Raw genomic sequence first — 24,900 nt, 5'->3', positions numbered from 1 at the left:
ACCCCAGGGCAGGGCTTCTCCAGCGGAGATCTGGAGAGCGAGGGTGCTTTCACGCACCGGTTCTTCCTGGAGAAGGGTGGAAAAGGCACCAGCAGACACAGCAGCTCCACAGAGATCCTCTGCTGTGGCTTATTGGGCAGCAGAGCCCTTCCAGAACAGCAGAGAACGTCATGGTTTGGTCTCAAGTCCACCCTCTCCCTTTTTAGGGTCCTCTGTTTTTTTTCTTTTTAATGAGGAAAATAAACTTGTCTCGGTTTTCCAGAGAACAAACTGTGTTTTGGATAAACCATAATATATATCAAGCCATATTCCACAGTTCTCTGATCTAGAAGCCAAAAATGAAGAGATAAGTCAGATTCTCTCTTCAGGGGAAGCTGGTACATGGTGGTGACCTCAAGCCAGGTGTAACAACTCTCCTCTGTTAGAGCAGGGAAGGTTGACTGACACAAGGACAACTGAGAACAAAGCAAAACAAAACCCGTGAAATAAAACCCACACAGGAAACACTGAATTCAAAATTTCTCTATTATTTACTTTTAAGCAACAATCCAGCTTTGTGAAATTACAACACACACTTTAAAGGATGAAATTTTCACCTCATGGTCAAGCACCAGCATGATCATGCACAGCATTGAGTCAGTTGTAAAAAAAAAAAATGCCCTGTAATTCTTATTTATATGATCCACTCCACTTCTACTGAATAAAGTCTGAATCAGCCCCTTCCCAGCACTAGGCCAGGTGGCTCTGGTCATCAGCCCTCTATTTGGCACAGACCCTGTGTCATAGTAGTCCAGTATCAAGATTTATTTTGTTTTTAAAGGCAGCATGGTGTACATTAACCACTTAATGATTTATATGGCACAGCAGGGCTCAAGGCATATACCACATGCAGTCAATGAAGCCTTTTAGATACCTAAATCCCACATGTGGAGGAAGGGACTGCTCTTGCTGTTTGCTGGCCTGGATAACCAGGATTCTAGACCCTAGTAAAGCTAAGACGTTCTAAAAAAAAAAATCTCAGTACAAAAACCCTCTAAGCACACTTAGAACCAAGCTACTCTCCTTTGAATTACATTACAATACTTCATAAAGCTTTCCCTCAAGTCTATCACTAGAAAACACTCATGTCACTTCCAGCAGATCTGGGGGAAACACAGGACAGAAGTGGAAAAAAACCTTTAATTTCAAAAAAAGATGGAGTACATAAAGTGCTTCTTTTTAATGAAAGAAATTTGAGATGTACAGTCAGGCTCAAGTTGTGCAGTTCACAAGCATGGGGGAAAGAAAACAGACACAAGTTCAAAACAGTCAGGAAGGGAAAGGTTTAACCGAGCACTAGGCTGGACTTGCCACCGGGTGGATTTCTCCTGGAGGGTGCAGGTGCTGGTGCTACTGGGCTAGGAACAGGTGCAGCAGGCAGGGACTTTTCTTCACTCTGACCTGGGGCAGCTTCTACATCAGCCTCAGTGTTTTCTAGAAGAAAAGAAGCTTTTAAAGTGTTTGATGTGGATGATGAGAGCCAGATGTTTGGCTGGCTCAGTCGGAAGCTCAGCTCCTGTCAGTTTTGTCCAGGGGTACAGACACACTCCAATGCTGTCACCCACTGGCAGGGTAGACTCAGCCCTCAGAAGCGTTTCTCAGATCAAATCTGAGGCCTTACAGCTCAGTCTCAGGCCACCAGCAAGAGCCACATTTAGCCAGCTGCTATTAAGAGACACCAGCAATTCATTTTTTTTTCAAATGACAAGCAGCTTAAGCTTAAGTCTCCTACATATAATCAGTCAGTGCTGTGACTGTGGCATTGTCACTCAGGTCTGAGTAGGTGCTGGGAGACACAGCAGCACCAGCAAGAGCTCAAACTGCATCCCCAATTTCCTAACTGGAGGGAAAAGGATCTGACACACTTCTGAGGCTTCACACAAGACACACCAGGGAACAGCCATGCATGGGGAGGCTCTGATTGTACACTCCCTGGAGAGCACAGGATAGTTTATTTTAAATCCTTCTGAGCAAACCACAAGTGAAGACAGGGCACAGAATGAATTCTTCACAGGAAGCACTTTAGATACTGGAGCAAACATCTAATGTATCTGCATTGTTGACAACTGAGTACAGCAAGTACATCAGCATCTCACCTTTTTACAGATTAGCATGACCAGTTCTGAGCCAAAGGCCTAAATCAGCACCAAGTAGCCCTTGATACTGGGGGTGAAGATGAACCTCACCTATTTTCAACAGGCCCCTTTGTTTCCTCTCATGATCACTAATTCTGGGTTGGCAGAATTCAAAGAACTGCTGCACATTCAGCTTAAGTTTCAAGACTTAGTAGATCTTGATCAATTTTCTTCCCCCAGCCTTCTCTTCAAACTGAACAGGCACAACTATTCCAATCTTCCCTCAGAGAATAGCCACTACACCCCTTCATCTTCCCTGTCACCTCCACTACAACCCCATGCTCTTCATGTGTGAAAGACTGTACACAAGTCAAGATATAGGGGTATTACCATTGCTTACACAAAAAAGTATGTAATTTTTCCATCCTCTCCCTGATGACATTCAGTATTTTGCTGGCACCTCCGAACACCACAAAGAATTTCAAGGGGAAGGACTCAAGGCAGATCCTGGAAGCATCACAGCACAGAGCTGAACACAAGGCTGCCATGGTTTAGTTTTTGGGGTTTCCCCCCCCCCAGATTCATTACTTTACACAGGGATTATCCTGCCTTTATACCTGCCTGCCTCATTTAGCGAAGTCCTTCTGGCAGTGAGATTTTCCCACCATCAGCACAATTTGACTACTTGAAAGAGGTAATATCACCAACAAAACTGGAGTCTTCACTGTTCATTACCTTTTCCAGGTCACAGACAAAGGCACTGAATAAAACCACCTCCAGCACCATCTCCCATAGCTCATTTTTCCAACCTGAAAGGTAATTACTAAGTCCTACCCTTTGCCTCCTAGTCTTCCTACCCCCAGCAGCAGCCTTCCTCACATCCTGTGTCAACTCAGTTTATTTTTTTCAATGCAAAATGTTATCAGAAACATCAAAACCCACCTTGTGCCCACTGAACCCCCCCATATCCAATGCTTATAATAATCTCAAAGAACTCCAGCATCTGAGTACAGTCCTCATGCAACCAGAAATAATATCCACTAGAGATTCTCTGCTGTGCTCATTAACTGCTTGTTTCAGCTGTGCTGAGTTAACACCACATTTTAAGCCTGAAGCTCCTGTAGCTGCTGTGTCCCAGTGTCTGCTGACTCAGCAAGTGCTGAATGTCCCTGCCTGGGGACAGTCCCAGCACCGTGCAGGATCCAGGCTCCACCTTCCTGTGGGTCATGTGCAGCCAGGCACTGCTGACACTCAATCGGGCACTGCCTGATTCTCCTTAGCTGCTCACATTCATTCAGCTCACACTGCCCCTGAATCACAAAAGAAACAAGAATTACCAGCACAGGAGGCTTTGGGGCAAGTTTCTGTAGCTCCTTGTATAGCTGATATACGTTAGCACTTCCCACATAATCAAGGTAAGTTTGCCAAGCTAATGAGTGAAGTGGTAAAACCAACAGGATCAGAATTAAAGCTCCTCCCTTCTCAGAAAGAGTCTAATCCCTGAAACAGCTCCCTGCTGAGTGTACTGTAAGCCACTGGGAACTCTGATGCCCAGAAAGGAACTACAGCTCCCAAAGAGGAAACAAGAGCCCTGCTGCAAAGGAAATGTTTTTTTTTTACCCTAGACAGGCTTGATTAATAAATATACACATCCCACCTGACACATACTTGGGGTTTTATAATCAGTTACATACAGAAAATAATTTCCACATTCAAAAGATTAAACATTTTTAATGACAGAAACCTATTAAGAATCTGATTGTGCTGTGAACTTGTCAGCAGACAGATTTTGCTTTGATGTGTATTCATTGTTCCTTTCCTAACCCCAGAGACAGCCCTACAAGGCCAGCACAAACTCCCAGGTGTGCCAGTGGGATGCTCAGCAGCCCAGGTCTGCCATCCAACAGCAGGAAAATCCAGGGGAGGAGGGACAGCCACATCAGTGAGACTGAGCTCCACTGAGCTACAACACCCAAAGCAATCAGTGGTAGGAATTCATTTAACAATCCATCAGGATGTTCAGGTATCTGCCACAGACACCATTTCCAGGAGGCATTAATTTCTACTCCTTCCTAAGTACCATCAGTGAAAGTTTAACATTCAAACCTTTGCCTGCCATTTTTATTTTATCTTGCCCACCTTCAAAAATTTAATTTTCAGTGATGGCCACAACAAGAAATAATCCCAGTTATCTTCCTAACACTTGTTTTTTAACCACCTCTCAGCTTAGATTCACCTGAGCCTTGGTAAAAACTTCCTTCACTGTCACTCGCCAAAAAAAACCAAAAGACAAATACAACACCTGTGAAAATGTGAACTTTTTTAAACAAGTCAGGAATTCCACTTTGCACTCTGAATTTCAGCCAGCTGTCCTGATCCCAGGCAGCCCTATTTCTGCTTCCTGGCATCTCAGCCCTTCTCACCTCCCTGCTGTCTGTGGGATCTCCTCTGCCCTGTGGGGAGCTGGTTTAAACAAGCACCAGGAAAAGCAACAGAGCCCTTAGAGCAGTTTTCTTCTATTAGCAAACCACATCCTCCTACTCAAGGCATAAACACTAGATGCCTACAGTGCTAATTAAGACCAGACAGACATGGGAAAGAAATCCTAGAGCCTATGCACTTAGATTAGAAGCAGCCTGCTAGAGAGGCAACACTTATTTTAGGCACAGATACCACTCAGAGGTAGTGGAAATGTTCTGGACAAGCTCCCCCCCCTCCCAGCAAAAGTCTTTTCAGGACATGGAGGTGCTAATGGCCTCAGGGATGTCCCACCACCCCTAGGTGTTGAAAGTAGCACTTGGAAAGCAGCAGTCAACACATCCATTCCTGTCATCAGGAAGTCAGATATTCTTAAAGTGAATCTTGCAAAGGAGGCATTTCCAGCCTCAGAGCTAGAAAAAGCACTTCAAGGGGAAATGCCTGTTTATAGGAGATTTGCAGTATGCAGATCAACTTCCTTGGCAAAAATCAGCATTTAAAAAGCAACAGGAAGTCAAGAGCTGGTTAATACAGACACTTGCAGAAGCAGTAGCTGTGTTTGATTCTTCCTGTTTGATGTATCACAAGACAATGGGAAAGAAGGAAACTGCTAAACTAAAATCAATTACGTTGACTGTCCTATTTAATTTTAAGCAACTCTTAACAGCAGTGTGGCCTTGCAATCACTGAACTCTTTGCAGGAGTCTCCACCTTACCTTCCAGTACTCAGACAAATCTTGACAGCAACAGCTGCTAGCAAAATAAACCAACAGGACAGTTCTCCTTTTTACCCTGATGAGCATCAGCACTCCACCATTTCACTCCATACCCACACTCCACTGAAGCAGTTGGTCACTTTGTTGATTTGATGGGTTCCAGGGACAGTCCCCAGCTGCCTCTCTCCTAATAAATGACCGTTTATAGATCCTACATCCTTTTCTACTGCAAAGCACCTGCAACAGGCTTTTACTAGAAGAGTCCAAGGAAGTTACTCACCAAAAATGTCACCACCAACATCTCCTCCCTAGAAAAGAGAGAGGAACATGTTACATCTCGTGTTTCATAAAGCATTTTCCTATTCCTATAAAGCAGTGACCACGGTGACTGAGCACACTACTCTATGTGGCACCACATTCTGAGCCACAGGCTCAGGGTGGCACTTTTGGAGCAGCAACAGGCTCTGAGGGCCAGAACCCAGAGTGGCACAGTGGCTCTGCACTCATAATTCTGCAGACTGAAATCATGGCTTTGTAAGCACTATTTCTTACAGACTGACTTATAATTTAACCAGTTCTTTATTTGCCTAACATACTTCTAGAAGTTGAAACAGATATTGGAGTAATCCTGATGACACATGGCACATTTGTTACTCCCATGGTGAAGGACATCGGTGGGTAAGAACACTTTATTGTACAGAGCATCCCACATCAAGCAGCACTGACAGGATCCAGAATATTCCCACTGCACAGCCAGAAGGGCAAAAAAATTACACTGACAACAAGCAAGAGTTGAGCATCCTCTGGTTTCTACTGAGCAACTCTTTGCATTTATCTGTTGGCAAGGCCAAGAGCATTTGCTCTTTCCAGGGTATTTAACTTCATTTGTGAAACACAGATCAGCTTTTTTTTTTTCCCTGATTAAGTTTCCTTCACTACATAAACAGTTCAACATTCTTTACATGCTGAATCTGTTTGCAGGCTGCAGCTTGACACAAAGATAGGGAGTCTCCCAGCAGCAGCCAAGGCTCTTCAGTGGCATCACGTTTATAAACTTTCATAGATTTAACATTGTTAATTATACAGTGAAACTGCAGAAATTGGAATTAAAAAGAAAAGCAGAAACTGACACAAATGCATCACCTTAAGTGTCAGGCTGTTTGCAGCTAATTACTGCATAGAAGTATTCCACATGGGAAGAACCTGTTTGCAAAGCTGAGAATCACAGTATTTAAAACAATTTAGAAAGAATTAGACTAAACAGTTAAATTTAAAGCTGAAAATATAGCATAGAAAATAAACTTGCTTATATTTGCTAAATTGAAACAGGGCATTTTTTGTAACAAAGAACAGTACAGTTTTGTGACTTAAAAGCTACAACTAATAACAAAAATGGGTTGTGATGCTTGATAACAATTACCAAAATAAAACCTAAGATAAAAAGTGTCTGCTACAACATTTAATATAATTAATCTACCCAGTTATTTTCAGAAAACCTAAGGCTGGAGAGTTTTAAACGAGGTTTCTTTTTTCTTTGTTCATGCAAATACAGGCTACCCTACATTCCTAGGGATCCAAGTTCAGACGAATTACTAGTTTTTTACTGAATTTACTGTGATTCAAAAGCACCCTATTTTTCCCATTAAATGTAATTACACATCTAGCAAATTTTACTTAACACCATTAACACTATAAATTATGCTCCATATTGCTACTACGTAAAGAGTTTATATAGAAAATAACATACCTGATGGTATTATTAAAACAAACAAACAAAAAAAAACCCACTAAAACTACTGAGGTGAGAATTTGCTGAGATGTGAACCCAAGTTTGTTGTCAGACCCACACACAAACTGCTGTAGTTACAATTGTTTGTGAGATGTTTAAACCCACAATCACACACAGAGCTGAAATTAGACTTCACATCACTTCATTACTGTCTCAGCAATAAGATGGGTTAAGAGCTGTACAAAGTGGTCCTTGTGAAAAATCCAGCCCTTCCTTTCTCAGCATACTGGAAGAGTATCAGATGGAAACGGGAACCTTCATGAAAAAACAAATTTGAGAGAAAGGATTCAAATCCTACAATGCTTCCAACTGTGTGAACATCTGTGATAAATCAATCCCACACAGAGTGTGAATTGTCCATTATCAGGTTCTTTGTAGTCAGGTACTGACCTTGAGATCTACGAAGTCTCCACAGTTTGCCTCAGTTGAGTTTGTTCTTTGTGGTCCAGAGGATTCACAGCTGTCTCTGGTTTCACCTGGCTTAGCCCCTACAACCAGAGATTGAGTCTAATCAGGTTGCAAGGTAAACTTAATGTGGAAGTAGATCATAAATAGTCACAGGTTTGGTTACTTTGGGAGAGGCTTTTCTTTGAAATTAGAGCTTTAGCATTCTAAAAAGTCCTGGTCCTTTAAATAATACCTCACAAATTATTAGATTAGGTCTTAGAGCAGCACCCCATGCAGTGAGTGTGTCATTTAAACAGATGGAGTTTGGGGTCCCAAGGCCACCCATACTGGCAGTGCTCTGCAGAGAAAGGGAAGCTTCAATCCAGCTGTGAGAACATGAGGCTGAACTTCCTCTGAATAATCAAGACCAATCAGTGCTACTCCAAACAGTAAGACACAAGTCCACTTGTGTGACTTGGAGAAACTGCATCCGAAATACAATTCTCTGCTTGCAGCATGCCCAACACTTGCCTAAAATAAAACCCTTCTGGAAGAAATGAATGAGAAATAAACAGTTTTCTGCTAGCAGATATCACTTATAAGCCCAAAGTACCAAGTAGAAAGGGAACTCTGGTTTCCACATCAGCCTCCAGCAGCATCAGGCTGAGCTACAAAATGAATCACTGCGCATCAGCAGATGTGGAAACAAAGCACTACAGCCTTACCTGATGCTTTAGCCCAGGAAGGTGGGTTCTCCTCAGGAGTTCCGAAGATGCTGGATGCCATTTTATTCCTCCTCACAGGCTGTTCTTTGGGCTCATCAAAGCCCAGGGAGAAGTTGGAGCCGCCGCCAGGAGGACGCAGCACTCTGTGGAGACAGGCAGCTTTACACCCTGTGCCAGCCCCCAGCTGCACTCCCAGCACATCACTTCAACCATCCAGGTACGCTCCTGCCAGAATTCCATCCTGGCACTATATCTCCACTGTTCTTCAGTGGCACTTACAAAAATAAAATGCTCTCGTGCTCTATTTGTGCCCTTGTTCCATCCAGTAACACACCAAGGGCTGCTCCCACCAGTCTGAGCCAAATAAAAAATAAAATAACTATGTGGGCATGTCAAATTCCAGCTTTTTTAAGAGTACCCTGGGAAGGTTCGTTTTTAATCATCAAACTGGCTGCACAGCAAAGACTGAAGCTTGAATCAAAGGACTGGCTGCACCACTGATGGCTGGGTGCTGCAGCCTTTATTTAGATTTGTTTCCTCAGGAAAAAAACCTCAAGTCTGCAGCATGTTGCTGGTCTAGAAGTAAAAGATGAAATTAAACAGCTTGGAGTTGACTATTATTAGGAGAGACATGTACCAAGCTCCAGATATGTAACCTAAATCTAACAATCTGCTCTTAGACACGAGAGAAGCCTGCTCAGTACTTCAAGAGCTTGATTGCAGTCTGCTTTCCAACCTGCAGAAACCAACCAAAATGAACAGCTGCAGCAAAATAAGTCTTGAAGCATAAATTCCTCCTGATCTTATTTTCGTAAGCAGGAGATCTTCTGTTAGCTGGAGAAGCCAGACAAAAGCCAGGAGAACAAAACTGTGTGTGAGAACTTTCAAAACTGTCAGAGAGATGTGAGGACACCAACAGAACCTTGGGTTTTCAAGACCTCCAATACTCCAAAATTAACACCAGCACAAACTAAAGATGGTGCACACTTCCTCTTCTTAACAAATAATTTAGTAAATCAGAGTTAGAACAGGAAACAGTACTCAGCTTGATATTAATGCTCCAAACCTTGGAATTCAACACAAAGAGCGTGTTCAATTGTACAACTCATATCTTGGGAGAATTTGTGCCTGTTACATTCCAGCTGCAACACAAGAACGCTTCTCCAGCCTACAGAGCTCAAACACCCCAACGGCAAGGGAAATTCCTAAAGGTGTGTGACATGGATATTTACTGTTACATAACCAGAAAAATACTTTTCCTAACAAAATTCTTTTCCTATGAATTACTGATGCTCAGCTGCTAATGGGAGGATCCCAGCAGACTGCAGAGTACGTTTTATTATGACTTGTTTTGTCTCCTTTCTGAATCAAGATGTCGTGCAATGGTCTTGAATCACTCCTTTATCTTTTTTTCTCTGAGGAAATGTATAGAAGGTTTATTTTCATAGTTATAGCTGTTGCAGTTACTAATCTGAAGAACAGTCTGTTCAAAGCAGAGCTTGTTCCCAAACCTTAGATCCCCTCTTTTTACCACAGCAGTGAAACCAGTACTCTCTTAAGGGCACAACAGTTTCCACTGACAGACTTAATGACATTATCAGAATAGGCAACTGAAGGGGGAAAAAATATCCATCACTCAAACTGTTAAAAATGAATAATCCCTTCTACCAACCTCAGGTAAAGGCTGACAGATTTTACTAGAAGCCTCTCACAGCCTCAAAATGCTGTAACCTGCTTTACGAAAGCCATGTTTAACACTTCAAGCAATGAAATGCTGTTACATTTCCACCTGATACCCAGTGATGTCCACCGATAATCCACCCACAGCTCCAGGAAGAGCTCTGGTAAAAGGTTTGGAAACAAGCTTTGTAAAGGTTTTTTTTTTCGCTTTAAAAAGAACCCTGGAAAGCCATAAGGGAACAGGAAGCGTCCGCTTTGTCAGACCAAAACCTTTCTGAAAAAGGCCACGATAGCCACGATCCTCTCCATCTGTGACTCCTGAAACCGCGGGTGCCCGACCTAGCGCTGTGCATCTCCTCCAGACCAGCCTGCCAAGTTTTCTTTGTTTGCAGACAGGCTCCGCTTCCCTCCCGCCCCTTCTAGCGCCGGGAGCGGGGCCGCGGCCCCAGGGAACGGATGATGGCCCCGGCCCCGAGCACCGGCAGCTCGCGGACCGAAGGGCCCCCCCCCCCCCCCCCCCCCCGGGCAGAGCGGAGCGGGGCGGGCAGGGGAGGCAGCGCAGACAATGGAGCCCACCCGGCCCCACCCAGCCCGCGGCGGCTTCGCGGGGCCGAGGGGCGCGGGGGCAGCGGCGATGGGGGGAAGACGGGCGGGCGGAGGGGCGCGGTGCCCCCCGCCCCCGCGCCATGGCTGCGCGGCGAGGCGGGGAGTCGCCTCCCTTCTTTGTTCGGCGGCGGCGGGCCCGCACCGAGCGGCCCGGGCGGGTCTCGGCAGCTCCCGCACCTCCCTCCCCCGGGCACGGCGCGGCCCCGGGATGCCCCCACAGCCCACCCGGGTGGGCGCGGCCGCTCCCGCCTCCAGCCAGCCCGCCCGGGAGAGGCCGGGTGGAACCGCATACCCACAGCCCCGGCCCGGCCGGAGCCTCCGCCCCAGCACCGCGCCCTAGTACCGCTCCGGAGCCGCCCCGGTCATACCTTCCCTGGGACCCCCCAGCCCTACTGCCCTCTGCGTCCCAGCGGCCCTCGAGCCCCCCGCAGACCTGGAGCTGTTCCTGCCATTGGGGTCCATGCCCGAGAACGTGGCCGTGGTGGTCATGGCGGAGAGGTCGCACCAAGGGAATGGCTCTGTACAGTGACGGTCCCAGGGATACAGCCGCTCCTGCCGACCAACCCCTGCCGGTACCGGTGACAACTGCGGCCGCCGCCCGCCCCGCCGCACCTTTTATACACACCGCAAGCCTTGCCCACCTTCGGCCTTCTCATTGGGCGGTTCAAACGTAGTCGCGAGCTCTTATTGGACAGCGCCCTGCCATTCTCCCACCTGCCCCGCCTCTCTATCTATTCCGAGGCGCCTTGCCTCACCTCTAAGAGCCCATTGGTGAAGCACTACGTCTGCTCTGCGGTGATTGGTTGTGGGCCGTGGCACCTGTTGTTGGTGATTGGCGGAAGAGTTGTCGCTCACTGCTAGCGAGCTGTGATTGGCTCAGCCGTACCTGAGGCCAGACAAAAGTCCCCGCGGCGCTGCCCCTCTGACGGGCCCCGGGAGGGGCTGGGCCGTGAGGGCGCTTCTGCTGCCCCGCCGCTGCCTCGCGACCCCCCGCATGCCTCCTGTCCCCACAGACACCGCCCAGGACACAGCACTAAAGCGGCCATCGCGCCACCAAACCCACCCCTGGTGCCCCCTTGGCCGCGCAAGGCCCGGCTCCCTCATACACATTGCCGTGCCCAGCCCGGGAAAGCCCCGCGGGTGCCTCAGAGGTGCCATGGAGCGGCTCCAAGGTACAGGGATGAACCGCACTGAGGCCGTGGCGGTGCGGGAGGTGTTGGCACAAGGCTGTTGTGGCTTAGATGTTGGATCCGACGAGGGCTGGGACACAGCCAAGGGCCTGCAGGGCCACAGGCCTGGTGGGGAACGTCAACACCTCAAAAATCACGGCAGAATAAAATAATTTGCAATTTATTATTTTAGATTATCACATAAAAATTGAGCTCCAGCACGGCTACTGCAGCTGGAGTATAAGGCCCAGCAATGCTGCTCACCTGGCTGTCAAAAGCACGAGGCTGCACATTTTGAGTCATGCATCTCCCTCCAGCACAAAACTCACAGGACAGACTTTAAATCACCATGTGTTGGCCACTGACCCATTTGTCACATCCACCTTTGATTTGGTGACTGGGGGCTCCCTGAAATTTCCACAGACACAGATGCCTCCCTGATCACAATTTTTACTCCAAAACCTATGCATCAGCAATATTATTTCAATGAGCATTTGCATAAAGGAGAGAGAAAGGGGAAAGAAAATCCATCTTTTCTAGCTACTCCTCCCAGTTTCCACTAATAACAGCCCTTAATACCCCCAAAACACTTTCTAGAGAAAAGTATTTTTTTGGTCTGGAGAACACAAGGCTTGTGTTACATCCCTCTATGCATGAGTTGTCCAGCATCTGAATTAAACACCAGCCTTAATATTAACACAGATCATGAAAGATAAGAACTGTTAAATGTACACAAACAGGACCAATGTATTATTTTTTCTAATCTGGGATCCATTTTAAAAAATCCTGGTTTGTATTTTTTTTTAAGCTCCAACCACTATTTAGATCCCCAGGGAATTATCTGTTGCATCACATTTTTTTAGAGGTAGATTAAAAGGAAATTTTAAGTAACATGACACAGTTGTTTTAACTCTATTATCCCTTAGGCTTGGGCATTAAGAAGTCAAATTATACCTACCTGCACATAGGTAAACATCTGCTCTCCCAGGAACTTGCAGAAGTATTTTGTCATCTAAATGCTTCTTATTCAAACCCACAGGATTTTACTCTTTAATTTGTACCCCTGAGACACACACAGAGCCACTTTTTAAAGTCAAGATGAAGAAAAACCTGTTCCCTATGACACAGCCAGGTTTCACATGGAGCTTTAGAATTCTAAACCTTATGTGTTTCCAAGGGGTCCCACTGACCTCTCACAGGCCTGGCTGCAGGGTGGACCTTAAATAAAAGCTGCTTTTCTGATTATTCATCCATTACAAGATGAAGGGGTTTATGAAGATGGCTACAGAAACTGGGCTTACAATCCATCTCAGGATGATGAAACTTGACCAGAACAATTCTCAGCAGCTGTCTGGAAGACTCACACCAAACAATTCCACCTGTTGTTGAAATTCCACCAGCAAGGAACGCACAATGCATTGTGCATTCTGGAATCTGAACAAAACTCCAGGAAATGCAAGGGTTAGGCAAGGAGAGATACCATTGGTTTGAGAAAAGCCTCAGCTTGGTCATTCTTTTGTGACCAAGAGTTTCTTCATGCCAGTCTCTGCTACTTATGGCTGTCACAGAGAGCATCCCTTCTTTATTCCAAGCACAAGGCACAAAAAAAGAGGATTTGACTCAGTTTTCTCTTGCCCCATTTCATTCACAGCTGAAGTGCCAGCTAATAAACAATCCTTGCCACAGCTGGATTTGCCCATCAGATTTTTGCATCTGGAGTGACGCATGGAAGTTCAATGGAACATGGATGCTACAGATCCAATGATTTGTCCCATAGAGCTGATGCTGTTGTTTGCAAGAGTTGTGAAAGTTGCACTGGTACCTCTCTACATCTTCAGGAAAAGTTCCCAACAGCCTGTCACTGTTTGGGAAGCAGAATTGCACCACAGTACCCAGACTCCTCTCAGAGCTGCAGAGCCCTGCTCTGAACAACACAAAAAAGCAGAGTGGCCAACTCATGCTGCTGTTCTTGTCTGGACATCCAACACCACCAAGCCTGGTCATGCACTCCAAAGTGTTCCTCCTTACTGGGAAAAGGCAGGGATTGCTGGAAGGGGAAGTCAGTGTCTCAGTCTTGTTTTGTTTCAGTTTTCTTAAACAGTGAAGTTTTCTTATTCAAGTGATCCTTCAAGAGCCCGTGCAGGGCATCAGATGTGCTTGATGGGATCCATGTACTGGGTGCTGAAAGAGGGAGATCTAAGGCACCAAAACCAGCACAAAAATCACCACAAAGGGTATCTTTTGCATCCATGTTCCCCTGAAGAATATTCCTTTCCAAAGGAGAAACACTATTTGCTAGTTGAGCTTCCCCCACCTTAGCCTTTCTCCAGTACTCCAAAGCCACCCTCATACAGGGATTGTTTAAACCTACAGCTCTTCCCACAGTCCCCATTCCCACTGCAGCTCCTCACTGACTCACACACATCCCTTGTCCTTCTCCAGCACCTGCTGACCTTCCCTTCTGGGATCTCTGCTGACACCCAGCCAGTCCTTTCACAGCACCACCTGCCCCACACCACCCCTCCCATGTAAACTGAAATCCTTCCAGTATAAGGAAAAATTCTTCCCTTAAAGAGACTTCAACCATTCCATAAACACCAGGTGGGGGTCCCAACACCTCCATGTTACAGTAGGATCACCTTCCCATGCTGCTAGGGAAGAAACCAGGAAACCCCTGGAATTAAGCACCTTGGAGGCCAATCAAAAACTGAGAACGGGGGACCAAAATTCCATCTTCAATTTATTCTCACACTCCTACATCCTAATCACCCAGGAGAAGTGCTGTACCACCAACTCCTTCTGCCACTAAGTACTAAAAAGCAAGACAAACTAAAGGATTGATTATTCCCTATCAGAACACATTGCCTGGAAACTCATTACAGGCAAAATGAACAAACCTCAATAAACCAGAGAATTAAATGCATTAATTACGCTGCTAATATAATTAATAATAATCCAAGTTATTTAAATACTTTTAGATTAATACTCCACAAGAGTCCATCACAGCAGCTGACACTCATGTACTGAGAAGAGGCCATTACCTAAAATTCTAAGAAAAATACTTGGATTTATTGTTCACATGATGACCAAGGAGGCATATTTTCATCTTTAGCTTTGAAAACAAATTGCTATTCCTTAGAAATTCAGTTACTTCCAGCTGGCCGAAGGCTAGGAAGTCTCCTCTCTTTGAGCCAGTCACATGATGCCTTTTCATTAATGTTGCAGTAAGAGACACAATAGAACTAGCATCCACCAGGCAAATGACAGCACTTACATTACACTGACTCCGAAGTAATGAAGTGAAGGTACTAGAAAGGAAAATTCCTGCTGGAAAACCAGCTTGCTTTGACCTTAACCCTTGCAGAAATGTTGTCTCTGATATTGCAGTTATCTTGAAGCAGCAATTATCTTAGTATTACTTCAGGAATTTTTCTTTTGTTAAGAACACCTCCATATGCCAGTACAAGAATCTCTCTCATGTTACCACTTGGAGTATTTCCTTACAGTCCTGGCAGCTTGGAAGATTCCATGTAAGAGCAGCCTTGCACTCCTCACCTCCTTCTGAATCAGCACCTCTGGCCAGTTACCACTGACCCCCACAGAAGCCCCCTGGGGTGGCTGTGATCCCCACTGTGCAGATAAACAAAGGCATTGATTTTCAGGTGCAAACCACCCAAACCAGCTGTGATTTAGATCTGTCATTATCTCCCCTGCACATGAATAAAAATGCCTCACTTAAGGTACCTGACAGAATTTGGTTACCTATTTTTAAGTAACTGGTCATGTCTGTAACTCATTTGAGAGACTAAAACGCCAGCACAGGCTGAAGGCAGGGTCCACCCATCCACCAGAACGCACCAGGGGACTGTATCCAATTATAACTTACTCTATCCTTTCTCATTTAAAAACCATGGGAGAAATATTAACTAAATTGCATGGCAATCACTTTAGAACACATTATTTGAAAATTGTGGGTAATAATGTAATTTTCCCAGGCTCTTGAAAGATCCCAGCTGTTTAATAAAACATGAAGAACTTACCTCGCAGCTAGCCTGACAAGACCTCTTTGCCCAGTTTTCCTTTATCCTCTGACAAGGGGACTTCCTGAAGTCCGTGTGGCTACCAGTTTAAACCTAGGAACTTCCACAAACCAAGCCAAGCAGCAAAGTGAACTCCAAATAAGTTGATTTAAATTGTCCATATCCTTGTACTCCATACCACTTCCAAATCATCACTCCCAGCAGCAGCTTCCTTAAAAGAGGTAGTCAGAGTAAAACCACTGAGGGTTCCAGCAATCAGGAATCCACAGGTAAATCTGTAGCACCAGAGGAGCAGTACAGACAAAAACAAGTTCTGATATAAAGAGAGTATTTGCAAGACCACGCAGAAAAAGTGCTTATTTTCTTTTTTTAAAAAAGGACTGTATTTCTGCATTACTGTTACACCAACATGTTATATATCAGAACCAGAAATCACCCCATGTTTGCTACACTAATGGAAATTCAACATTTGAGGCTCTTGAGGAATGAAGTCACTGAAGTCAAGATGTTTTTGTGATTAGATTAAAAAAACAAGAAACTATCTCAGAAAAGACTATTTAACACTTTTTGGCTGGAGTCACCACCTAACATAACACCAATTCAACAGTGTTAGAGGAATCATTTCAGGAACATGAGCAAGCCTAGGTAACAGCAAAATGATGAAATATGGAGGAATGTAGGTGAATTCTGCACATAAGTTCATGACAGATGAAGTAACACTCGACTAATTCAGGAAATGAAGACATTGTTTTTAAAAGCTCTTCAGTACCTGTCACTTGACTTCTGTTGCCTCAGGAAATAAAAAGTACAAGGCAAGATACAACAGGGAGCTTTGAGCTTCACAATCTTAAGTTGAACTGAAAAAAACCTGTATTTAAGGAGACCTCACCCTTTCTTCAGAAACTAAAGCAAGTCCAAACACCTTTTTTGGCCAAACAAGATAAAGACAGCTTTCTCCTGGGAAACGTCTTGGCATGACATCAAGTTGAAAGAATTTTATACACTGATATCAGAAGTTTAGCCAGCTTAAAAGCCAGAGATTCTAAGCCAAAGAGCAATGTATTCCATGTGTAACCTAGGAAAGACGTTGAAATATATTTCCCCACCACCCTCTTCTCTTCTTCAAAGTAATTTTTCTAGGCTTTTTAGAGTTTGGATATGTAAACATTTGTTAACAAGAAGGAATTTCAATCCTGCAAAAGACCACAGAAGTCTACAAGATACATCCCACAATGAGAAGTAATCTGCTTGGCAGTAGCATTTCCTTGAATTAAAACAAAGGCACACAGTAGATTACATTCTTCAGCCACAGACTCAAAAGCAACTGCAAAAACAGATGTTCATTTTCCCTGTATCTCTATTAGATGGAACTAATGTAGCATCAAATGTGTTATTCCTGACAGAAGACAAATAGATCACAACTCATCAGCTAAATGCACACACCCATCATTCTGCCACAGAACTTTCAGCTCAAGCAGGCACAGGCCCCACATGTAATAATCACTCCTTGAATTAACGGTTACAAAAACTACCACCAAAGAGTGGCCTCTTCTAAGAAATTTATACTTTAAAAAGCATTAACTTACTGCAAACACTATAAAATATTGGAACATTCCTAGGACATCAGAGAATGCTGTGGGGCTGTGGGTTTGACAGGTATATAATCTTCCATGAACGTCCATGGATTTCACTCCAACCTCTAAACTTCCCCCAGAAAGTTCCCCAAGAACTCAAGTGCTGTGGAAAAGACTTGTGAAAAACACCACCATCACTGTATCTCCCTTCAGTACTTCCAGCCTCTTTCCCTCTTCCAAGCAGAACAGCAGTGGGGTAAAGCAGAGCTTGGAATCTCCACCACCATAGCTAAATACACCCAAAAACAGAACTCAATTTTTTATTTTTGCTTTACATTTCCAAGCAGCTCCCATTTGATACCACGGTAAACTGAAGGTTAATGAAATTATTTGCTCTCTTTAACTTGATGTTTACATCAATAAGCATTCAAATACAGAGTTTTAAAATAAACTACTGCAACAACAATATTGATGCTTCCATTAAAGTCTGACAAGAAGAGCTCAACCCAAAGGCATTACTAAGTAGTTCAGTATTTTGCAGTTTGCCTAATCAAACAGTTTTGGCTTAGCAGAACATTCACAACAAAATGAAAAAAAATCAAAATAAGAGAAAACAGACTTCTCTTTCCAGTTCAACTGCTGACTGACAGACCTCAAGGAAGCCTTTCCTTTTTTGACAGTCTTCTGCCTAGACAGGGGGGGATTATGATTACTTACCACAGAGAAAGCTGAGATTTGAGAAGCATAAAGTGCTACAGAGAAAGAAATACAGGTGCTGAGTACTATTACTCCACAGAAAAAGAAAGAAAACTGGTTATTTTAAACAAGAAGTTTATTTAAACAACAAGACGTTTTACTTGAAGGGAAAACTATCTAGGACTTTTTTTTTTCCTTTTTTTTTTTTTAAAGAGTAATTTACCCCTACTTAGACAGAGATTGCTCTACATGTAACAGCTACGTACAAAAAAGTTATAAAATTGCCCTTGGTTTTACAATGATAAAAGAAAAACATTGAAATTATCCAATCAAACAAGTTATGCAAGGTTTTTGTTTTTGAACAGTGAGAGCAAAATAACTTACTGGAATATAAAGATAACTCGGCTTATTCTGTGATTCTGTAAAAGTAGAAGGAGCATGCCACTAACGGAGAGAGGGGCATTTTCACAGAACCAGTTTGTTTTCCCACCCCATCTCCATTAAATGTTGATCAAAACATACCATTGGCCATTTAGTTAAAAAAAAAATATGCATTATGTCTGTGCACATCACCAGTTACTTTATGTACAATAAAAGGAATAAGAAAAAAAATCAGAGAGAAGAGAGAAAACTATACTGCAGTAGTCAGGATGTGGCTGAACCAAGTCTCATTTTTCTAATTGTGAAGTGTTGCCTGTGGGAGCACAGTTCTGGAGAGGAAAGTAGCAGGTTCTTTTTTGTGTGTTTGTTTTAGTAAACTCCTCCTGTTTGCTGCTGGAACACATCAATTGTATCTTCATCCTCCATTTCCAACTACAGCAGAAAAAAAAGAAAAAAGGGCTTTCAACTCTTCTCACATCTCTATAGCAGTCTGGGTTTTTCTTACAGTTCCTGACTTTATGTTTATTTTTTATGGAACTTAACCAGAGAAGCCCCACTCCCCTCCACCACCACCCTTTTGTACATTTAACAAAACTCACTAACTCAAAAGCAAAGAAACTGCACAGAAAAAAAAAAAAGCCAACTGATAACTGTTGACCTAGAATGAATTATAGTACTAACTTCAGGGTACACTGCGTGACTCCTAAGAAACAGATTTATAAGATTTGATTTCTGTTGCCTGCTTTGCCATTGCACCTTTGTTCTCCTATTTACTCCCTCAGTTTATCTTAAAACATTGCCACAATTCCAGTTGGCTGCTGCTTCTCAAATGGCTACAGCACTGGGTAAGCAGACTGGAATTAAAGCCTCTACCCAACCAGGCAGTAAAAGCAAGGATCAGCAAGCACAAAAAAATTAAAAACACTTGGCATGTAACCACATAAGAATTGCCAGTGAAGAACAGCAATACTTCATTAATATAATTCTTTTTCACCCTAAGTTTTACAGTTGATATTCCTGGGATGTTAATGGCACCTACTGACAAAATCTGTACCAAAACTGAAGGAGCTGCTGTAACTAATTTAAGTTATACTTCTAAACAGACTCAATTGCTGCTCAGGAAATCAAACTGGTCTATGCCATTTACCAAAGCTATAAGGAGACTGGTCTGAGCTTCAGCAAAACATGGATGGAAAAGAAAAAATCATCCTGTTGCCTCAATTATCAGTAATGCAAATTAAGAAGTTGCATAGATTGGTGTCACAAGAGGCACAATCTTTGAAGCAACACCTTTGAAAATTCAGAACTGAAAACTAAAGTCCATTATTTCTACTACAAAACTCAATTCTTAACTTACCATCCTTATTTCAGAGCCATGAATCAATAAAGCAAAAGTTTTACAGGACTCGCCATCTGTACACTGTACTTAATTTCTCTGTTTTATTATTGCAGTGATACAGATTTATTATTCAAAAGAGCAAAAGTCCTGGATTCCATTTCCAATTATCCTAAAGTAGTTACGCCAAAATAATGGTAAAAAAAGATCCAGTTCTATCAGTAATACACACATTTACAGAAGTATTTGATAGGAAACAGAAGCATCAACTCCTGCAGCAAATTTCAAATAGTTCTTTAGCCTTGCTTGTGCTGTTTACCTGTGCAGGTGTGTCTGTTTCATTAATTGGCTGCCCATCGAACCGGAATCTGATTTGCCTCATTGACAACCCCTGGACAAAGAGAAATAACACAAAGGGAAATAAACCTGGTGTAAAAGTACTCAATAGTTTACTCTTGAATTTGTCACTGAATTGCAGCACCATCATTAAAAGCCACCAGATTCCATCCTTCCCTCATGCCCTGACTTTTAGGCATTTCACTCCAAATCCCTGCAATCTGTTTTGTATTAAGCACTGCATTGTATCCAACAACTCATGAGAAGCAACAGTGCCCCCACTGACTAAGTTAAAATAAAGCCATTTCTGCTACACCCCAAAGGCCAGCAGGTTTATTGTGCTTTTGAGTAATTCACTTAAAAAATAGGTGCAACACTCTAGGTAATAAATGTCCAACAATGACACTCAACACTGCTTTTTGATCTTGTCCAAAAACAAAGGTATTCTAAAATATTTCTTTCACAAATGCAACAACAAAATTAGTCTGCAGCAGCAAAGAGTAAAAAATGGGAACTTTATGACCTCCAATTCCTATTATAAAGAAAACAATGTATCAAGTTTTCCCATGCACAGATGGAAAAAATAAAGGAATTTTCTATTTCCAAAAATTAGCCAGTATTTTGGATAAGCATTTCTACCACACAACACTCATTTTACTGACCTCTTCCATCCCTACAAGAATATCTCTCACCCTCACCCGAGTCAACAGACTGAAAAATGTAACTTGGGCATAACAACCAACTCCTCCCTACTCATAACATCAGCTCCAAAATCACCAGTGAGTTTTCCAAGGTATTTTACAACACCACACATCCTGCAAAGGCAGGTCAGTGACATCTGGGGATACAAACTTCCTTTCCAGTTCTATCCATTCTCTCCAGGGTATCTACTCATCCAAGAGCCCAGTCTGTTTTTGAAGCCAATCCAATGGATTGCAGGGTCATGCTTTGGCATCTCTGAGTTAGAAGAGAAGCCTTCATTCAGCCTGGCAAGAGCAGATGTCACACACAAGAGAAAACACTGTAGTAATTATTTCTGAGGAGTAGATTTGTCAGGAAAAATATTTTAATAAATGTGAGTAAAGTTTTTTTATTAACTTTATGGTTCCCACCTCCAGCATGATCACAACACTGCAGTATTCACTCACAACATCATCTGGTCTAAGGAAGTGTGTGGCTCAGTCTCATGGCAGTGACACATTTCTGCGCAGCAACATTTGGTTTGAGCCCTTTTCTCTGATACTGTGTTTCTTAAAACATGTATTTCCTATTCCCAGAGCGTTGCTTTTGTCCAGGTTCATGACAACTTTATGAGCTAAATAAATGTTAGCTGAAAACATACTGAAAAACTGTCCTTTGGTGAGCTTAGTGTTCACAAAACATGAAGTATGGTCTATGGATGATTCTTTCACCACTTAATTACAAATGGTCTTGATCTCCTCAACAGGTCACTCAAATTTAGTTACTTCCATTTTAAATCTACTACACACAATAAATTATTATCACCCTTTATAGCTGCTAAGTTGCCTTTCACCTCTCCAAATTTAAGGATTTAAGTTGGGGTGTACCTAGGTAGGTAAATAAATACATTAATAAAATTTAACTTTTAGAGGCATGTAGAACAAATGTTTTTTGTTCAAAAACATTCAGCAAAATTTCAGAAGTAAGCACCTAGAGAGAAATGCACATCCACAAAAATATTCTTTGGATACTTACTAGCTTAAAACTAAGATCAGAAAAAAAGTCTCCCATTCTCAGGATTTACTGATTTTTTTCCTCCAGTTGATACCTGGGTGGTTTTTTTTTTTTGTTTTGTTTTGTGTTTTTTGCTGGCTTTGGCTTTGTTTTTCTTTAAGCAGAGTAAACATTTTGGCAATCTAAGACAATTTGGAATATTACTTTTGCTTACTTCAAAGTAACTAAGAATGAATGACACTTTAAAAATTTTATATGCCAGGACTTTATAGACAAATAACCAATCCTCAAATTCCCTGGAACACAAATATAACTGCACTCTATGACTGGAAAAAGCAACACAGTGATTTGCAAAATATAACAAGAGTTTGTATGACTGAGGTAGGAAAAACAAACTCACAGCTTCCAACATTCACTAATTTCTCCACAGAACACTCATACAAGAACACATTTACATGTTCAGCAAGATCTAATTTTTCCTGTCTCTACTCTTATTCTGTTGTGGCACAGGGCAAACTGAAGAGGTTTTACCACTCTCTATGTGAATCACAGGGTCTTTTTCCTGGTGATCAAATAGCTGCACCAGTCTCTTACACTGACTTTATTGTATGCAATAGCATCCTTGAATATTTATGTTTAAAAAAATTTAAAATTCACAAATTCTGAACACTTTTGTAGAGCTAGAACTTTTTCAAGGCAGACAGTCACTAAAATATATCTTGGATAACAGAGACAAAATTTCCCTATTCAAGAGCTTCAGAAGGAAGAGTTCCATAGCTCTATTCAAACAGGCGTTTTTAAAACTTGCAATAGCTGCCTGCAGTCTCACAGACTGGCTACAGCTGCCACCACATCAGCAAATACATGGGGGGTGTGTGTGTCTCTCAGAAGATTCATTTGTCAACCAGGACACAAGAGAAAAGACAAAGCTCATCACTAAATGTACAAACTCCATCTCAAGGTATCTTCTTATCTCAGTACAATTAAGCTAATAAATCAGAAGCCAATGACCAGTCCAAGAAGTCACTCTGAGCTATAAAAATCCCCAATTATCACTTAGCTCTCTCCCCTAAGTTCATCCCAAACCCACCCTTTCCATACAAATATTTCTGAGCATTAGAGCAGCAGTTACCTCCCAGAAGTCTCCACCTATAAATGCAGATTTCATAGATGACAACAGATCTTTATTTCACCCATTTCCTGCCACAACCCTCTCAGTCCACCCTATAACAGACCCCAAGGACGATACACTTCCCACAGCACAATTAGTTTCTGTTCTATCATTTTGTGTATTTATTGAAGTTTTAAGACTTTAACTATCTTCCTCTAACCCTTTGGAGAGCAGCTCTCCCCCAGACACCATTCTCCTGAGATCATACCTGTCGTTCACAATAGGCTTTCATTAGTTTACTAAGTGGTGTGTGCCTCTTAATCTTAAACTGCACCACAGACCCATCTTGCCCTGCCACCTTCAGATTAATGTGGTCATTGTTTTCAGTCTTCACTCCTTCCTGTGGAGGAAATAAAAGAAAAAAAATAACCAACACTTTTTAAAAAAGGTATGAAACTAGAAGTTAACATTTTACCGAAGAGCAACAGGTTATTGAAAAGGAGGAAATAAAGATATTAAAGCTGTTTACTGACTTGAAACCTTGAATTAGGGAATAAAGGTCAGCACTTTTCAGTTGAAAGTTTAAAGACAAAAAGCCACATACAAAAATAAAAAAAAATCTGATATTAGCTGTCATTCTGCAGACTGGAAATTTAGTAATGAAGAATTACCAGGCCAGGCATTCAAAACAGATTGAAAAAAAAAAAAAAAAAAGTTATTTCTATCAAAAGCACAACAATATGCAACACCAGCGTTCTCACTGAATGGAATTAAGTTACCTATGTTGTAACTATAATCTGTTGTGGCTGATTTGTGTTATAACTGTGATCCCAACCAGCAGTAAGGCTCTTTATCACTGCACCTCAAACTTTTTCCTACCGTTTGATGTCCTTATTAAAAAAAACTTTGCAGATACTTTAAAGGGCTATGTTTCAAACGGTGATAAAACCTGAAACAGCCCAGGTCTTCTCCTTCAGAAAATGTTTAAAAAAACTCCACATCAAGCAGCCCGACCCTCTCGGAGAGGAAAACTGCGGAGGATCAACTTCCAGCTCGGTCCCTCGTGTTCTGGCCGGGCCTCAGGGCAGAGGGACGGGAATCGGGGCTGTCCGGCACCCCCAGTTCCAGCTTTGTTTTCCCTCTTTTCTGGGAGCTGGGTCCCGCCATGTGTCAGCCCGCGCGCGGCCCCGCGCCCTCCGCCACTTCGAACTCGTTTTGAAAATAGTGTGGGGGAGGGAAAAAAAAAAAAAAAAAAAAAAGGAAGGAAGGGTGAGGAGAGGAAAAAAAAAAAAAAAGAAAAGAAAAAAAAAAATAGTCAACCCCCCGGCGGCGGCCTCTGTTAATTCCTGCCGTGCGGAGAGGAACCCCCGCGGCCCCCCCGACCCCGAGCGGGGCCAGGGGCGGCACAAAGGGGCCGGAGCCGTGCGAAGACCGTGAGGGCAGCGGCTGCCGAGGCAGACGGCGGGGATGCTGCGGCCGCGGAGGAGGAGGAAGGCAGCAGCAACCGCCTCCAGACCTGCCTCTCTCCCCGCGGAGGGCGGGAAGGCGGCCCGGGCTCGCTCCCCCTCTCCCCGGGGATCCCCCGCCCGCCCCGGGAGCCGCGGCCTCGGCCCCCCCCACCCGCGCAGGAAAATGGCGCGCAAAGGCGGCGCGGGGGCTGCGGGCCGGGGCCGCCGCCTGAGGGGCCGAGCGCGGCGGCGGGAGCTGCGGAGCGCGCCGACCTCACCTTGGGCTTCTCGTCGGCCATGGCGAGTCGGCGATGCGGGGGCGGCTCGGAGCGCGCACAAAGGGGGGGCAGAGCCGGCCGAGCGCGGCAGAGAGAGGGAGAGAGAGGGACACAGAGAGAGGGGAAGGCGGGGGGGGGCCGGGAGCGCGCACGCACAGTCGCGGGGCCGCGCCTTGCCCCGTGCGTGCGCGCACCCGCCGCGCTCTCCCCTCCCCCTCGGGCGCGTTCCCGCCGCCCATTGGGTCCCGGCGCGCGGGGAGGGGGCGGAGCTAGGCCCGGGCGGGGGGGGGCGAGGCGGGAGGGAGGGGGAAGGGGCGGTGGAGGGAGCGCGCGCGCGTCCC

General features: G+C 43.9%; 2 protein-coding genes across 2 annotated transcripts; both read right to left on the bottom strand.

The window, feature by feature from the left end:
* Window positions 1-511: 511 nt before the first annotated feature.
* On the bottom strand, window positions 512-11,106 carry JPT1 (Jupiter microtubule associated homolog 1). The gene is made up of 5 exons (XM_053960607.1): window positions 10,929-11,106; window positions 8,210-8,352; window positions 7,488-7,585; window positions 5,589-5,616; window positions 512-1,473 (listed from the first exon to the last, which is right to left on the bottom strand). The coding sequence occupies exons 1-5, from the start codon at window positions 10,982-10,984 to the stop codon at window positions 1,325-1,327; spliced, it is 474 nt and encodes a 157-aa protein (XP_053816582.1). The 5' UTR covers window positions 10,985-11,106; the 3' UTR covers window positions 512-1,324.
* Window positions 11,107-18,092: 6,986 nt separating this feature from the next.
* SUMO2 (small ubiquitin like modifier 2) lies at window positions 18,093-24,825 on the bottom strand. The gene is made up of 4 exons (XM_053960519.1): window positions 24,560-24,825; window positions 23,102-23,233; window positions 20,011-20,082; window positions 18,093-18,787 (listed from the first exon to the last, which is right to left on the bottom strand). Exons 1-4 carry the CDS (start codon window positions 24,578-24,580, stop codon window positions 18,725-18,727), a joined length of 288 nt encoding a protein of 95 aa, XP_053816494.1. The 5' UTR covers window positions 24,581-24,825; the 3' UTR covers window positions 18,093-18,724.
* Window positions 24,826-24,900: the final 75 nt, after the last annotated feature.

This window comes from Vidua chalybeata, chromosome 19 (assembly GCF_026979565.1).
Source record: "Vidua chalybeata isolate OUT-0048 chromosome 19, bVidCha1 merged haplotype, whole genome shotgun sequence".
NCBI lineage: Eukaryota > Metazoa > Chordata > Aves > Passeriformes > Viduidae > Vidua > Vidua chalybeata.
This window is presented reverse-complemented; position numbering and strand designations above follow the sequence as displayed.

What these genes read in the sequence shown, in the direction of transcription:
- JPT1 (XM_053960607.1), bottom strand. Translation starts at nt 10,984, where the DNA reads ATGACCACCACGGCCACGTTCTCGGGCATGGACCCCAATGGCAGGAAC. An exon ending in TTCCTGGGCTAAAGCATCAG is followed by an intron (nt 7,586 to 8,209) that starts GTAAGGCTGTAG and finishes CTCTGGTTGTAG; the next exon opens with GGGCTAAGCCAGGTGAAACC. An exon ending in TGTTGGTGGTGACATTTTTG is followed by an intron (nt 1,474 to 5,588) that starts GTGAGTAACTTC and finishes CTTTTCTTCTAG; the next exon opens with AAAACACTGAGGCTGATGTA.
- SUMO2 (XM_053960519.1), bottom strand. Translation starts at nt 24,580, where the DNA reads ATGGCCGACGAGAAGCCCAAG. An exon ending in TGGCCGACGAGAAGCCCAAG is followed by an intron (nt 23,234 to 24,559) that starts GTGAGGTCGGCG and finishes TTTCCTCCACAG; the next exon opens with GAAGGAGTGAAGACTGAAAA. An exon ending in AAACAGACACACCTGCACAG is followed by an intron (nt 18,788 to 20,010) that starts GTAAACAGCACA and finishes TTTCTGCTGTAG; the next exon opens with TTGGAAATGGAGGATGAAGA.